Source organism: Sinocyclocheilus anshuiensis, unplaced genomic scaffold (assembly GCF_001515605.1).
Source record: "Sinocyclocheilus anshuiensis isolate Anshui unplaced genomic scaffold, SAMN03320099.WGS_v1.1 scaffold997, whole genome shotgun sequence".
NCBI classification, from domain to species: domain Eukaryota; kingdom Metazoa; phylum Chordata; class Actinopteri; order Cypriniformes; family Cyprinidae; genus Sinocyclocheilus; species Sinocyclocheilus anshuiensis.
The window spans coordinates 1,385,081-1,400,515 of NW_015555715.1; the positions used below are offsets into that span (position 1 = coordinate 1,385,081).

Consider the following 15,435-nt stretch of genomic DNA (forward strand, 5'->3'; position numbering starts at 1 on the left):
TAACATTTCCGTCACACGCTTGAGGTATTCGGCCAATCACAATGCACTGGATAGCTGGCCAATCAGCGTACACCTCACTTTTCAGACCGATGAGCTTTGTAAAAATCGACACGTTTCAGAAAGGCGGGGCATAGAGGAGAAACAATAATGTACAGTATGTGAAAAATAATGTGTTTTTTGAACCTTAAACCGCATAAACACATTTATAATGTTCTTTCAATAATGTTCAATAATGTTCTTTTTACAAGCATCATATGACCCCTTTAAATTTTACCTCCAAAAAATAAAATTCATGCTACATTTAAGCTCTTTTTTAAACAAAAATTGCAGTTATATTTATAAGTCCTTAAAATCAATTTCCTATTGTGTAAGATGTGTCTGAGTATGACTTACCACAGTCATCCTGGATGTCATGAAACAACAGGAGACACAGGATATTACTTGACCAAAGTTATGCTCCATGAACAGCCAGGACTGCATACTATTATGAAACAGGATACGCAAACAATTTATAATATCTGTATTACCATATCTGACATCTGTGATAAACTTGCAAACTTAAAAATATTTTGTTTTTAACAGTAAAATAAATGTCGATACTAATGAAAGAGCTTAAACTGGGGTTTCTTTCATTTGCAATATCCACAGAAAATGCCTAAATACGGTTGCTTTGCCAAGTTCTCCGTCAGTTTAAAAAAAAGATGCTTATCACAACAAAATCCAATATGTCAACACCACAAAATACCTCTTTATTTTTAGATTTGTAAATAATGCTTCTTTCCTTAAATCCTCTCTTAAATGATTGAGTATTGTGAGATGCTATTCTTTTGAAAGATTGTCTGACACTTGTCCTACAGTCTGATGATAAAGACTGCTCTTGGAAATTTTGATCCGTTCCATTCTGTAAATTAACATCGCTACGCAAGTAGATGGTGAGTTTCTTCTTTGATTTTCTTTTATGAGTCATTGAATCATTCAGTCAATTGATTCGTTAAAAAGACCATAGTCGAGTTGTGTCTATAGATCTACTAATACACCCCCGAAAGAAAGCATTATTTCCACGCAATTTACAACGTAGCAACCATTTCACTGACTTTTATCATTCTCTGTATGAACAAAATCTGGTTCAGTTCGAGTGACACTAGTCATTATTTGCAACTCTGAGCAACAGCGACTGTATGAATCTGCTTATGGTCTTGAACACGAACAATTCGTTCGCTTAAAAGATTCATTCAAAATCAAACGAGGCTCCACATACACATATTTTTAGGCAAACTTGTGTAATTCAAACATTTGAAATTCACTCAAAACATATACAATTACACTTTGGATAAGATCTTTTAAAAAGTACTAAACACTGTCTCATGGAGTTGAAAATGCAAACTTAAAAATCTTTAGGTCCTTACCCAGGTAGCCAGCGGAATCGGGCCGGTTGCGGCTGAGTGTCGGCTCACTCGGCTGTGGGTCGGCCGCGGCCCGCATTGTATAATCTGTGCTGGCCTGATTGTGGCCCGATGCTGGCAGTGTCGGCTCAGTTTCGGCACCCGGACTCGGGCCAGCGTATTCGGGCCGATTCTGGCGCGTCATTCATTCCCGTGATTCACACGAGTCCGGCAACCGCATCTGGCCCGAGTTATTTCTTCCGGCTTGCCGGATTTGGGCCGTTATCGGGCCAGATCTTTTTGGCTACCTGGGTACAACCTTTAGGCATTAAAGTAACTTTACGCGTTTTTCTTTTTCAAGTGCATTCATTTTGCATTACATTTTCGCGTTTAGTCTTGTTTAGAAGTGGTTTACAGTGTCTCAAACTTTCATTTACAAGACTTACCCAGATGAAGGCGTACTGGGAGAGCAATGACAAGATAGCACTGCAACCAGATCCAAACATCTGCTTCCACCATTAAAGCTGCATGTTTCAGACAACCTTTTCCAGCTCTCTGAAAGGCGCTACGTTACTAAATACATAAATTCTCTTCATACCAGCCATGTTCGAAGGACTGCACAGCAGTTACAAGCGCAGCACTTATTTCTAAATACACGTTCAAAGAACAGCTCTTTTGTTGATCACGTGACAGCTCGGAGATTGCTGGATGCGTCGCGCGCCAGATGCCAGCGCAGCAACTGAGACTCTTGAGAGCCAGCGGGAACGCGTCTTAAGACTCGTGTCCTATAACCGACCCTTTCTCTTCTCCATTATGGAAAACAAACCAGCTTCAGCTTCAATGTTACACATAGTTTACACACAGCTGCACAGAGGCAGAAAACAGATACATTTATATAATAATTTAATTAAGATCGTGCTTGTATACAAATATAATAGCAGTGGTTTTACACACACACACACACACACACACACACACACACACACACAAAATACAGTCTCTTTGGCTATCGATTTGTCTAAGACTTTACAGTTCTGACAGCCCAACCCAGTTATTCCTCTAACACAAAACTGCTGCCAGTGAGGGCTGGATTCCAAATATATCCCCTCATGCAGGCTTTTTGTTTTCCACCAGGTTACTGGGCACTTTCCAAGCCAGTTTTGGGGTCTCTGTGGTCTGATATTCCAGACTTTTGTGCTTGAAGGTCATTTAGGACCAGATCTTCTTCATGACGAGGCAGTCCCTGCTCTCATGATCTTGAAAAGAGCATTGATGTTGTTGTTCTTGATGGCATCCCGACAGGCAGTGATAACCTGGGTTTTGGGTTTTCCCACTGAAAATATATAATAAATAAATCTGGCACAAATAACAGCAGAGGAAAGCATTGTTTTGCCCTCTAGATGCACATTCCTATATGGTGTGATGTGAAAACTATGAATACTCATTGACTACCATGCATGCGTCTTCTTAGAAAAATCCACCCACCTCTCAATCTCCCTGCTCTTTGGATGGCCTGGTTAACCGATTTTAGCCGGGCAAGGAGGGCGTTGTGATTATTAGATCTGATTTTATATTCATTAATCAGATCTCTGTTGAGGTCATACAGCTCAATGTAGCGCTTCTTCATGCTTCTCCTAGAAAACAGTATCATTTATGTGACTACATTTGTCTGAGAAAGCGAGAGGACTGATTAATCAAACTAGGGATGCTCACCAATCACCCATGAGTCTGGCATCTTCTGCCTGCACCAGCATATTTCTTATGTAGTTGGAATGATCTGCCATTGCTGCTGTGAGCTTTTGATGCACTGAGTGAAACTCATCCACCTAACATGAACGTAAAAGATTATTTACAGCTGAAAAATATTTTCAAAAATCTTTATGGTGATGCTGCTATTCCTAACCTCAGTGAGTGTGGCCCGTAGCTTCTTGAAGTAGACAGGAAAGTCAGCTTCAGCCTGCAAGTCTTCTATGGCCAGAAAAGAGGCAAGAGACTGGATCAGATCTCCTGCCAGATCAATGTCATCTGTTCTCAGTGTGATCTGACGAGGCAGAATTTAGTTGGAGATTTTGGAATAATGAAGAGAAAGTAGCTCAGAAATAGTGACAAACACACACAATAAAAATACCTCTCCACTAGGCTGCATGTTAATTTTCAGGAGACCTCCTGCGCGCAGTGTGGTGAAGGTGATGTCTGGACTGTCAATGCCCTCAGGCAGCAGAAAGTTCTGGTTTAGCCACATGACCACCTGCAGACATAGATACATGCCTCATATTTCATCAATATATAGAGATTTGTTTTGTGATGACATGCACACAGTTCCATTAAGAGTGTGTCCTTTTACCCTCTGTGGTCTGTCATTGATGCTGAATGTGACTTTTCCTGTGGGTTGTGTGGCTGAGGGGTCAACGCTAAGGTCATACATGGAGAAGCGAGGCAGCTGACGTGTGATCTCAAATACATGGAACTGTGTACTGGAGTAAATGGGGAAGAAGAGAGAAAAAGGAGAAACGATTCACTTTTACATGATACCTTCATCTTAAACTTAAAATAACCGCCGATTTTCAAGCATGTTTGGACACTGAATGAATCCTCAAAATGTAATCCATATAATGAAGTTTGTCAGTCGTCATGATGATATTCTACATGTGTGTACCTTGTCTTCCCTCCCACAAAGGCTTTAATGTGAAGATCCACTGGAATGTCTTTTGGAGGAATGATGGGGACACGGACACAGCTGGAGAGATTTTGAACGCTAGGATGAACAACATGACTCTCGCCTTCAAAAATCCCTTCAGCAAATATCAGCACGGCTCTAATGATGGTTTCTGAAGGAGGGCAGCACCAAGAATATGACAATTTTATCATTTAAAACTTCATGTCTCCGGAGCACCGCACATGACATGCAGGATAATAAATAGATCCTGTGAGAATTAAGAATTCATTCTCTTATTTTGAAGAAGGAAAGCAATCAATAAGTTGAGGGAATTAATTCTTTATTCATGGCCACAATTTCTTGTTTTTTCCCCTGCATGTTATATGTGGGGCTCTGTGCATGTCAACCAGGGATGACATTTTAATGTAGCTCTTAAGACAAAACAATTATAATAGTAGTGCAGGTAAAAAGTGCTGCGACAGAGTGAAGATGGATTAACTGTACCATTCGGAGTGGAGATGTTGAGCTCTATGTGTGCTCTCTGACTCTCTGTGGCTCTTCGTACAGACAAGGCTGTCTGGAGCTGTGTGTTGGCTGGAATTACACCCATCTTAGATTCCCCCTCCGAAACACCAGGAAGAGCCTAAATCAAACAAATCTCACTGACCAAAACTGCCCCCAGAACATCAATGGCCATCAATAACATTTTAACTATACAACTGCATGTATAACCTTGGCATTTTCCTCATAGTTTCGTAATTCCAATATCAAGTTCTGTTTACGTTGGCTCAGCTCCCTGATCAGGTCTTGTTCTACACTTGCATCCATTAGGTTTCCCTTCATCTCCTTACTGGCAGGCAGATAGCCACGTACTGTGGGACGACACATAAATTTGATGAGCCAATTCTCAAAGGCAACATGCATTTACAATAAAGTTCCGTCAACTCACCTTCTCCCTCCACAGAGCTGCATATAAGCTGGATCTGGCCATCCATACGGTAGTCTCCTTCAACAACCCCAGCCACAGAGGACGAGAAGTTATCCTTGAAGATCACCTCACCAGTGCGATCACTGCGAGCATCAATCTAGACAGGGAATGATCTCATTTGATCAGTACTGCAAAAACCTTGTTAAGGAAAATGTGAGTGTCATTGCTAAAAGACTGACCTTTCCATTGGACCACCCAGTTATGAGCTCAGCAACACCATCGGCATTAAGATCAAAGGCATGAATACTCATAGCGTGATTTTTAGACTGTACGAAAAAAATAAGACACTATATCAATATACTTTGTTTCCAACTCATTTATGTTGATGAATAATCATGCTCGTTTAGGAAAAATGGCTGATTCAGGTTTAGTTTTGAATGGAGCACAATGTACTACCTTGATCCTCCAGTAACGGGCAGTGCGGTCATATACTCCGACTGTACCATTGGACAGAGCATAACCAAACCTGCTGCCGTGCATGTGACAAAGCGACGTGACTGTCTGAAAGGAACAGAAAGCAACAACTGTATAAATAAGAAATAATTTCCCACCGAAAGCAACAATAGTATAAATAAGAAAAAAAATCCCCCAAAATTGCCCAATTATCAACCAGCAATGTCTCAGACTATTTTCATAATTCATACCTCATTTTCTGCCATCTCAGTCACTAGTTCATCTTCTCTAAACACCCTGATGTCAAAGTCCTCTGAGCCAACAAGAAGCTGTAAAGATGGGATGTATGGTCAATTTATAAAAGCAGTATTTTATAATAACTTCGAAAACTTGTCATGAAGAGAAAATGAAAAGCATAATGGCTCACCTCATTCTTGCCATCTGCAGTAAAGTCACAAAGCACAAGTGATCGTACATTATCTCCAGTGACCTTTAAAAAAAATAAAGGTTTATCTATAAATATCCTTTTTTGTCAAATATATATTGAAAACAGAAATTGAAATAATCTTACTGTCCAGAACTGGTCATTTCCCTCAAAGTCAAAGCCTTGCAGAGCACAATTTCCTCCAATAATGGCGAGGGGGGACTGGATATCTCCTAGTTCTCCCAGAACAATGGCATTGGCCCCATCAGTCACCTGTTATACAATAAGCATGTGACAAACATTTCTGTCTTACTTGGATAAGAACCACTCATATTAATCTATCTATCTATTAATCTCCTGATATCAGTGACCTAAGAAATCCATTCTAAATTAAGGATTTTATAAAAAAAAAAATAAAAAAAAATGTAGCTGTATACTGTATATGAGACGTGCCACATAAACCTCGCCTTACCTCCTTGTAAAAGATGTCAGTGTTGTCATGCACATCATAGGCCAACAGGTTGGTCTGAGAGCCTACAAGCAGTGTGTGTCCTGTGGTGTTGGGTCCCAGAGTACCAGCCGTCAGACAGCTGACTGTCTGGTTGATATTGAGGAGTGAGATATCGGAGTCCTGGGTACTCTGACTCAGCCGGTGGGCTGCTGGTCTCTGGCCTTGAGTGTGAGGGTTATGGATAAAAACCTGCATGGGTTTAGAAGTTAGACTTGATGACTTGACAGTATGGAAAAACACAAATAGGTATATTATGTAGAAGATACTATGGAAGCTTGTTTCAGCCACAGTAATTACCTTTTTTTTATCTCACAGTTCTGATTTTTTTATTCGCAATTATGAGTTTATATCTCACAATTCTGACTTTTTTCAGAATTGCGAGATATAAACCCAGAATATAAACACAGGAGCTGCTTGTCAAAATAAAATAAAAAAACATTGCTGGTGGAAAAGCTGAAGACTACATAAACATTGGCATAGTTAAGAGCTCTATGAAGTCCATTGTAGTAAAATACAACAGCCAAGGCACTACTGAGATCAGGCTTTGCTGCCAAGGTGAGCAAATACTGTCAGAGAAAAAAATGGCACTTGTCATAGAAGAAAACAAGCTTTCTGCATGAATATTCTTGAACAAAACATGTGCTTTGTAAATTTGTTGAATTTGCTATTGACGCCAAGGGATGAATAACTATTACAATGAGTAATACAATATAATATATTGTTACATAATATAATACAATACTTTTAACTTACCTTCCCTGCTTGTGTGGCTGCTGTGAGGCATGGGTGTATCCCATCATATTTTCCAATGGCAACCATTCGAGGGTTAATTTTATGATTAAGTTTAAGAGTAAAGATGGGCACTAACATGGTGGCACAACAGTAAGATCCGATTCTAAAAAAAAAAAAAATAAAAAATCCCAGTGAAAACACCATAAACATATGTTACAACAATGGCTTGGTGATCATTCACAGCATTAACTACAAAAAAAAAAAAACAATCAACCATCAATGATGTGGCATTATTGTAAAATAACATGTACACACACTGAGTTTTGAAAATTTTATCTAAAATTTTTCATTTCTAATATTCATTTTTTATGAGTAAATTGTTTGCTCTTATGGTTATTCGTCAATTTACAGTATAATGAAACAAGAAAAAAAAAAAGGAAATTACTACAAGGGGTGCAAAAAGCAATAATTAGGGTACCAAGAAGTAAAACAGCCTTTTTCAGTAATTATGAAATGATTTACCCATGGAATTCAAAAGACAAACAAAACTGAAATAATTTAATATAGCTATTAAAACTGCCTTAAACAGAATTATTCATTTGATCATTCATTATTTTATTAGGGTTTACATAATTGGTCATTTGTTAATTTTATATATTACAATGTTGAAATTTTGATTGGATGCTGATTGATGTTGTTTCGTAGGTCCACACTAAAAGCCTAACCAGCGACGAGTGCTGCATATTAGCTATTAGCTAAAGGCATATAGAACATTTGCTGCTCAACACTGCGCAGTAATGTTACTCTGTATCGTCCCTGTCAACGAAATAATCGTTTACATAAATAGAATGCATATAAATGAACTGAAATGCCTATTTGGGTAAAGAAGGATGAGACATCCAACCAGCTGACTGTATTCAGGCTTTAGTAGTGCTTTCTGTAGCCCATCTAACTACCCCTTCTGTCTGGGTAATAGAATAAACAGCTTACTGTGCCTCTCGTCCCATAGGGCTTCCGTTGCCTAGCAACAGTGGGCAGCTTGTCACGGCATTATGAAGCCATTTTTGCTAGCATGCTATTCTTGCTAATCCTTTTAGTTTACACGCTGCTCACCAGGTTTTTTTTTTTTTGTAATGAACTTTTACTTTGTTTTTCTACTTGAACATATGAACTATGCCACGCCATTTGGATTTAAAACGAAGAATTTGCATGCCATTTATGTGTTAGCCAGATTCATGCTACATGCTTCAGACAACTCAAGTGTGTTTTCTATGCGCTGGCTAGGGGTGCTAACTCTGCGTAGCTACACAGAATTCGTGCAGACCCGCTTTATATTGCGCTGGGAGATATGTGCATATTGATATTAACTTCACGGCAATAACCTTATAAATTGTATTAAATTGAAAATTGTCTTACCACAGCCGCTAGTTTGTTCCCTGCTAGGTGGTGTACTCGGACTCTTCCCTAGCAGGACAGACTCAGACTGATGCCCATAACTTGGGAGATTGTTTTCAGGATGTGCAGTGAGCACGCGTCCTGATTTGAGAACTTCTTCTTCTTCTTCTTTTAAATTTAATGGCGGTTGGCAAACCAACTTAAATGGTGCATTCCCGCCACCTACTGGATAGGAGTGTGGAGCGCATAATGATTGGAAGTTTGAGAACTATAGCCAAAAACAAACAAAAAAAAAATATCTATATATATAATATTTTTTCTTTTTTTTTTCCTTTCTTTTCCCCTTTTTCCTTTTTTCCTTTTATAATACAACGCCAATTATTCCCGCTTTATTTACTACACCTGTATCCTAAATTCTATTGATCAGTCTTGTTTCTTTTAAGAAAATTATTAATTCATGAAATATTCTTGATTGCTTTGGGCTATTTCCTAACAGAACCTGAAGTGACAAATTATTTATTCCGAATGATCCTAAAGCTTGAATTAGTTGAAATCTTGCTCCTTCATATGCAACACACTCTATAAGTACATGTTCTACTGATTCTGCAGCACCCCAATCCTATCGAATGCACTCCGTCTCGCTAAGAAAAGCTATTTGAGAACTTAACAGAGCGGCCATAATAAAAGCTGGCAGCTTGGCATGAAGAATTAACTACACGAATCATGTTTGTAATTATAACGTTTTCTAAAGCATCCGTATTGTAGAGGAATTGGTTCAGCAAATGAGAAAAGACTTGACCGGGGTTTTTTTTTAATATAACATTCATAGACATCGACTGGTATGTGGAAACGTGTAAAGGTTTCTGTCGAATGTAAAAAGAAGGCCATTTATAGTCAATTAGCTGATTCGCAAGTAGCAACAAGACTCACAAAAGCACTGAATGAAGTGGTTGTTTAAAAACAATTTATTGAAATCATATTAAAATTAATATACATTCCTTTTAAGTTTAAACAATGGCTTTCAGCTTACATTGGCATGTTTTCTTTACAGTAGTTATTTGGTTAGCTACATTTTTGAATAGCTTGCTCAAAACTGGATATAACAATCCATTAAAATGACAGATTATTTGTTATTAAGTTATTTCATAGAATCATAAGACGTCTACTTGCTGAGGGAGCATAACTCTTATAAATGCGCGTTTGTTTGGTATTTTAATGTTTGAATTATTTATCTTCACCCCCAAAATTCAAAGACACTCTGCACTCGTTACATTTCAGTTGTAATGAAGTGATGGGTAATGGAAAAATAATCCTGGTCAACAGCGAGTGAGTAAACGAGTGCAAATCAATTCTTCTGTTTACTGTAGTCTTGCCAGCATCCTCGCCGAGTGCAGACAGGGGGAGCACGTGCAGTTTCACACGCACACACACACACACACACACACACACACACACACACACACACACACACACACACACACACACACAGTTAGTTTCACTTTAGGGCCGTGTGCAAAAATTGACAAACTGATGACAAACAATTACATGGCAGAAAATAAAACTTTCGTAAATTCAAAAATTGTCTCTCCGCGAACATCTTCTAAAGATGCCCTCGATGGGCCTGTATCTGCTTAAATTATAACTTATTTATGCTCAAATACGTGCTTATTTTAATATTTAATAGGGAAGTAGCCTACCACTTTGCTTTTTTACAAACTAAAGGCATTAAAGAAGCTCAAAAACTGAGCAAGTATGACAAAGTATGGTCTTTTATAGTTCTCCTTGATTCTATCAAAATACTTTATGCTATTAAAGCAGCACTATGTAACTTTTTCTGTGTTCAAAATTGGCCAAATGTATATAATGAGCGAGTACATAATGAATTCATCTTCCAATCCGCGTTTTTGTCTTATTTCGAATCACTACGGTACACTTATAATAAGTACTTATATTTGGACTATTGTAGCCTGGTCGGGTCGTCACCGCTGCGGAGTAACACATACCTGCGTGAATCGCCATAGACATAAACTTAGAGAAGTAGCTCCGGTTGGAATGTTCTTCCGCGGGATGTGTGCAATTCTGTTTATTAACCGCTAGAGCGCCAAAAGTTACATAGTGCTGCTTTAAAAACAAGATCTTTCACCTCCCAAAAAGAAAATAACATACAAAAGCTTTGAATTATATAATCACATAAACACTCCGCAATCAATATTCAGCCAGTGGAGTGGGAATGGTAGTTATATAATCGTATAAATAACACATTGATGTGACAGGGTGGGAATGGTGATTCCTGATTGTTTGATAGTTTGCACCCAGCTTCATTAATGAGTCACCGTGTGCAGGCTGGAGCGGGCGGGCTTTTGCACTCGGTCTGTGTGCAGACAGTCCGAGCTGTATAAAACCAGCGCGCGATCAATTCCCTGTTACCTGCCACATCAACTCTTTCACAAACTGAGTGAAGCGAAATTTATAAGGGACTTTTGGGCTGTTTAAGGATACTCTTGAGGAAAAATGGATCCTTGCGATTGCGCCAAGAGTAAGTGTTTCAGATTTACATTGATGCTGACTTTTTGAGTGCTCGAAAATGCAGTTACTATAGACTTGCTACCAGCATGTCAACAACGTGCAACTTAAACTTTTTTTTTTTTCTGATTTGTACTGCTACAAATAAGACTATCACGAGATGTCTGTTCTTTATAAAAGGACAATTGTAAGTTTTTCTGCAATGTGTTTTGTCTACAATATATAAATGTCAGCAGTTATTGGTGTGTGGCTTTATTTCACAGCTTTTTTGTGTTTATTAACTCCAACAGCAGTGGTGGATAAAATATTTAAAATCCACACTTAAAAGTATTTCTTACCAGAAAATGACTTTGGTAGAAGTTAAAGTCACTGTTTAGAATTTAAAGTATGTGCTATTTAGTTAAGTATGTAAAGGTTTTTATATTTTATGAATATTAAACTTCAGTATTCAAAGTAACCTCAAAACGGAAAAGAAGCAAATATTAAAAGTTGTTCTACACAGAGTTTGAGCAGCAAGCTTGTGCTCGATAATAACTCTCTCCCATTTTTTATGTCTTTGGGTTATCATAGGAGCTCCTTCATCTGGTACGAATACTCTTTAATTTCAACAAAATAAAAAACGTTTTTTGAAAAAAAAAAAAATGGAATCTGCATCTGAAGTAGCATTTTAGATTAGTTTACACATACCGTTTAATGCAGCTCAGAGGGGACATGGATGTATTTAACAAATGCTTGTTTTTTTAAGATTAAATAGGCCTATTGATATTTGAGAAGATTGAAAGAGACTTGAAATGTGAAATTAAACCCGCCAGTAGGTGGCGGCAAGTTACTTTTAATGAGGGAGTCGTTGAGATTAAATTGATTAATTCAAAAGGTTGATTCATTCAGAAACGAAACATTTGACTGTTTTAATGAGTGAATCACTGAATCATTCGTTCAAAAAAAAAAAAAAACTGGTCATTCAATAAAATACGTCCTGAGTGTCCTTCAGCGGCGCAAAACAGTGCTGTTTGGAACTTTTTATTTATTTTTTTTTATTTTTTATTTTTTTTGAGCGAAATTCAGCAAAAACCGGCATCTAAAATGTAAATAGCCTAAATGAATACTAACGTTATTAGACTTGTAAACAATCAACATTACATTTGTTATCATGCTGATATCTGGAGAAAAAAACGACATTCTTAGTGTGATATAGATTAAGTAGGCCTATATTAAATTATATAAATATAAAAGACATACAGAGGCATTTTGCCTCATATCTTGAATCTTATGGGCATTCTAAATGCGTTTTAAAGGGGTCATACGATGCGATTTCAAGTTTTCCTTTCTCTTTGGAGTGTTACAAGCTGTTTGTGAATAGAAAAGATCCCTAAAGTTGCAAAGACTAAAGTCTCAAACCAAAAGAGATATTCTTTGTAAAAGTTAAGACTTGTCCACGCCCTTCTAAAACGCCTTGTTTAAACACGCCCCCACATGTCTACGTCACTGTATGGGAAGATTTGCATAACACTGCCCAAATGTTCACGCAAGGAAAGGTGTAACTTTGATTCTCGCTGTAGTATTGTTGCCGCCGCCGCCGCCATGTCATGGAGACGCTGTGTGTTTCGTTGTGAAAGCGAAACTACTTTGTTTGGTCTTCCAAAAGAGGACACAACTAATAATCAGTGGTTAAGTTGTATTTACAACACTGTTCCAGAACAGTTTAACCCAAATATTCGTGTGTGTGCAACGCATTTTACAGAGGACGAGGGCTGTTTCCTGGGAGAGTAGCCTACAATGCCGGTTTTCTGACAAATAATGCTGACTCACAGTCTGTAAGTACATTTTCATATTTAAAAAATTTGCCACTGACGATTCAAACACGAGTTTTGAGCAGTATAGAGTAGCGCTTCTTGTTTGTCGTTTCTCCGATCACAAATGCAGACATGGTTTTATGTTTACGCGGCGCGATGCAACGCAACATGTAAAAATACAGTATAAGTCATTATAATCAGTAATTATGTCCCCACTGGATGCTACAAATGCCTCGTTTGTAATACCCATTATAAACAAGGCATTTGTTGCATCCAGTGGGGACATAATTACTGATGATAATGACTTACTGTATACTGTCTTTTTACGCATTGTGTTGCATCGCATCGCGCCGCGTAAACAAAACCATGTCTGCATTTGTGATCGGAGAAATGACAAACAACAAGCGCTACTCTACACTGCTCAAAACTCGCGTTTGAATCGTCAGTGGCAAATTCTTTGAATATGAAAATGTACTTACAGGCTGTATATGGGTTAAACTGTTCTGGAACAGTGTTTTAAATACAACTTAACCACTGATTATTAGTCGTGTCCTCTTTTGGAAGGCCAAACAGTAGTTTCGCTTTCACAGCAAAACACATAGTCTCCACGACATGGCGGCGACGGCAACAATACTACAGCGAGAATCAAAGTTACGCCTTCTTTCTTTGCATGAACATTTGGGCGGTGTTATGCAAATCTTCCCACACAGTGACGTAGACATGTGGGGGCGTGTTTAAACAAGGCATTTTAGAACGGCGTGGACGAGTCTTAACTTTTATAAAGAATACCTCTTTGGGTTTGAAACTTTAGTCTTTGCAACTTTAGGGATCTTATCTATTCACAAACAGCTTGTTGCACTCCAAAGAGAAAGGAAAACTTGAAATCGCATCATATGACCTCTTTAAACCGCATAAACACATTTCATTACACCAAATACACAAAAGAATGTTATTTTTTAGCAATGTCTTATGACCCCTTTAATAGACTAAATCACACAGTGTATGCGTGCACTCTCTGAGTGTGTATTTGTTTGGTTTTTGTGATATAGGCTACTCGATAATGTCAGACCGCACATCATTAAAACAACACTTACGATATTAGCGCAGCGCAGACGATTTATATCGCACACCCCAACCTCGACCTGAGTGGAAAATGAAAAAAGAGGCCTTGTCTTGAGTGAATCCTTGGTGTTTCTTGGTGTTTGACTTAACGACCTGAGTTGTTTTAATATGAAAAATACCACCACAATGATAAGGAAAAATAAAATGGCATTCAATTGATGGGCTGCAGATAGCAGGGAAAAACCATGATAAATGCAAAGAATAATGCATCTGACCATATTAGGCCTATATGGTTAGAATGATGGAATGGACTTTATCAACTGCTGTAGGCCAATTAAAAAAAGAGTAAACGCTTTCTATGCCTGGGTGTGACCAATGAATTTCAACGACTTTTGCACTTTTGTTTTGTGAGTTTGTGACAAGTAGTTAATAATTAAAAAAAAAAACATGTATGGAGCTTGCACTAGAAAGAAAAATGTCTAGCCAGTTAAATACTTTAGACCAGAAGTGGGTCTAAATGTCCGTATTTTTGTACATTTCGTTTGTTAGTTAAATTAAGCAGATGCCAACATGGACAGGCTGCATGATATATCTTCATGGAGTAAGTAATGATATGAAATATGAATTTAATATCAGTATAATTTAGTATTATTAGTAGTACAATTTATTAGTATAAATAAATTATACTAATTCAATTCAATTAATATAATTTAGTATTATTATTTATAATAATTATAATACTTATATTATACTTCATATATCACCAGTGTTGGGCTAGTTACTCAAAGAATGTAATATATTACTCATTACTAGTTACTCCTTTCAAAATTAATATTGTTACTTTACTTATTACTTTCTGGCAACAGTAATTAGTTACACTACTAGTTACATTACTTTTTCTTCACGCCCCACAGAAGTTGTAACTGTGTATCTTACACATAAAATTCTTAATCTAGAATGTTACTAACAATATATTTCTGCCTCATCATTTGACCAAAATCCACATTGGATCGCAGTCAGAAGTTATTACAAACACTCAATAGTGATTGACAGTGACATTCAAGTAGAAGTGTTGTATTAATCTCATTAATTGTCATGTGTAGCTTGAAGCTAATTGTAATTTCTCCGTTACCCATATACGATTATGTTTCATTATGTATTTTATCAAATCACATAAGTTTGTAAGAAACTGTTTAATGTTCCAAAAAGATTTTTAATTATAGTAATATAATGTACCACATGCTGATCAGAGGGATGTGGGTGGGATGTAATGCCAGAGTAAAGTAAAGCCACAACTTACACAACAGTGTTCAGATCATCTTTTTTCCTGACAAAATCAATATAATGCAATATTTCTATCTGCTGAATGTAAGCTTTTCAATATTCCAAGCTTGCCTGCTGCACTGGGGACTTCACATGCATGTGCTAGTCGTGAAAATTATGAAAATAAATCTAGGAATTATTTTATTGTTGGATTTTAAATCAGCGGGGTTGAGGCATCAAAAGTAACTAAGTAACTAAGCTGTTTTATGGATGGTAACTGTAATATTATTACTGAAATCTTATTAGTAATTAG

The 15,435-nt window shown here is 37.5% G+C and overlaps 2 protein-coding genes across 4 annotated transcripts in view; both read right to left on the minus strand.

Annotated features, from left to right (window-relative positions):
* Nucleotides 1-1,885, minus strand: part of LOC107672252 (UDP-GlcNAc:betaGal beta-1,3-N-acetylglucosaminyltransferase 9-like) — a 4,059-nt gene extending 2,174 nt beyond the window's left edge. Inside the window, exons 1-2 of the mRNA XM_016465355.1 lie at nucleotides 1,829-1,885; nucleotides 394-481 (exon numbers count right to left, since the gene is read on the minus strand). The gene's annotated coding sequence lies outside the window, so the exon portion shown is untranslated. The remainder of the gene's footprint in view (nucleotides 1-393; nucleotides 482-1,828) is intronic.
* Nucleotides 1,886-2,364: 479 nt separating this feature from the next.
* LOC107672251 (Bardet-Biedl syndrome 2 protein homolog) lies at nucleotides 2,365-9,083 on the minus strand. Of its 3 annotated transcripts, XM_016465351.1 has the most exons (19): nucleotides 8,503-9,083; nucleotides 8,226-8,230; nucleotides 7,108-7,249; nucleotides 6,316-6,543; nucleotides 5,991-6,116; nucleotides 5,847-5,909; nucleotides 5,671-5,748; nucleotides 5,423-5,527; nucleotides 5,206-5,292; nucleotides 4,988-5,123; nucleotides 4,771-4,910; nucleotides 4,543-4,681; nucleotides 4,039-4,210; nucleotides 3,727-3,856; nucleotides 3,511-3,630; nucleotides 3,286-3,423; nucleotides 3,096-3,208; nucleotides 2,868-3,016; nucleotides 2,365-2,715 (listed from the first exon to the last, which is right to left on the minus strand). In XM_016465351.1, the coding sequence occupies exons 3-19, from the start codon at nucleotides 7,222-7,224 to the stop codon at nucleotides 2,609-2,611; spliced, it is 2,148 nt and encodes a 715-aa protein (XP_016320837.1). In that variant the 5' UTR covers nucleotides 7,225-7,249; nucleotides 8,226-8,230; nucleotides 8,503-9,083; the 3' UTR covers nucleotides 2,365-2,608. The 3 variants fall into 3 exon arrangements, with proteins under 3 accessions (XP_016320837.1, XP_016320839.1, XP_016320840.1); XM_016465353.1 differs by lacking the exon at nucleotides 8,226-8,230; XM_016465354.1 differs by lacking the exon at nucleotides 2,365-2,715 and having other exon boundaries at nucleotides 2,932-3,016; nucleotides 3,286-3,350.
* Nucleotides 9,084-15,435: the final 6,352 nt, after the last annotated feature.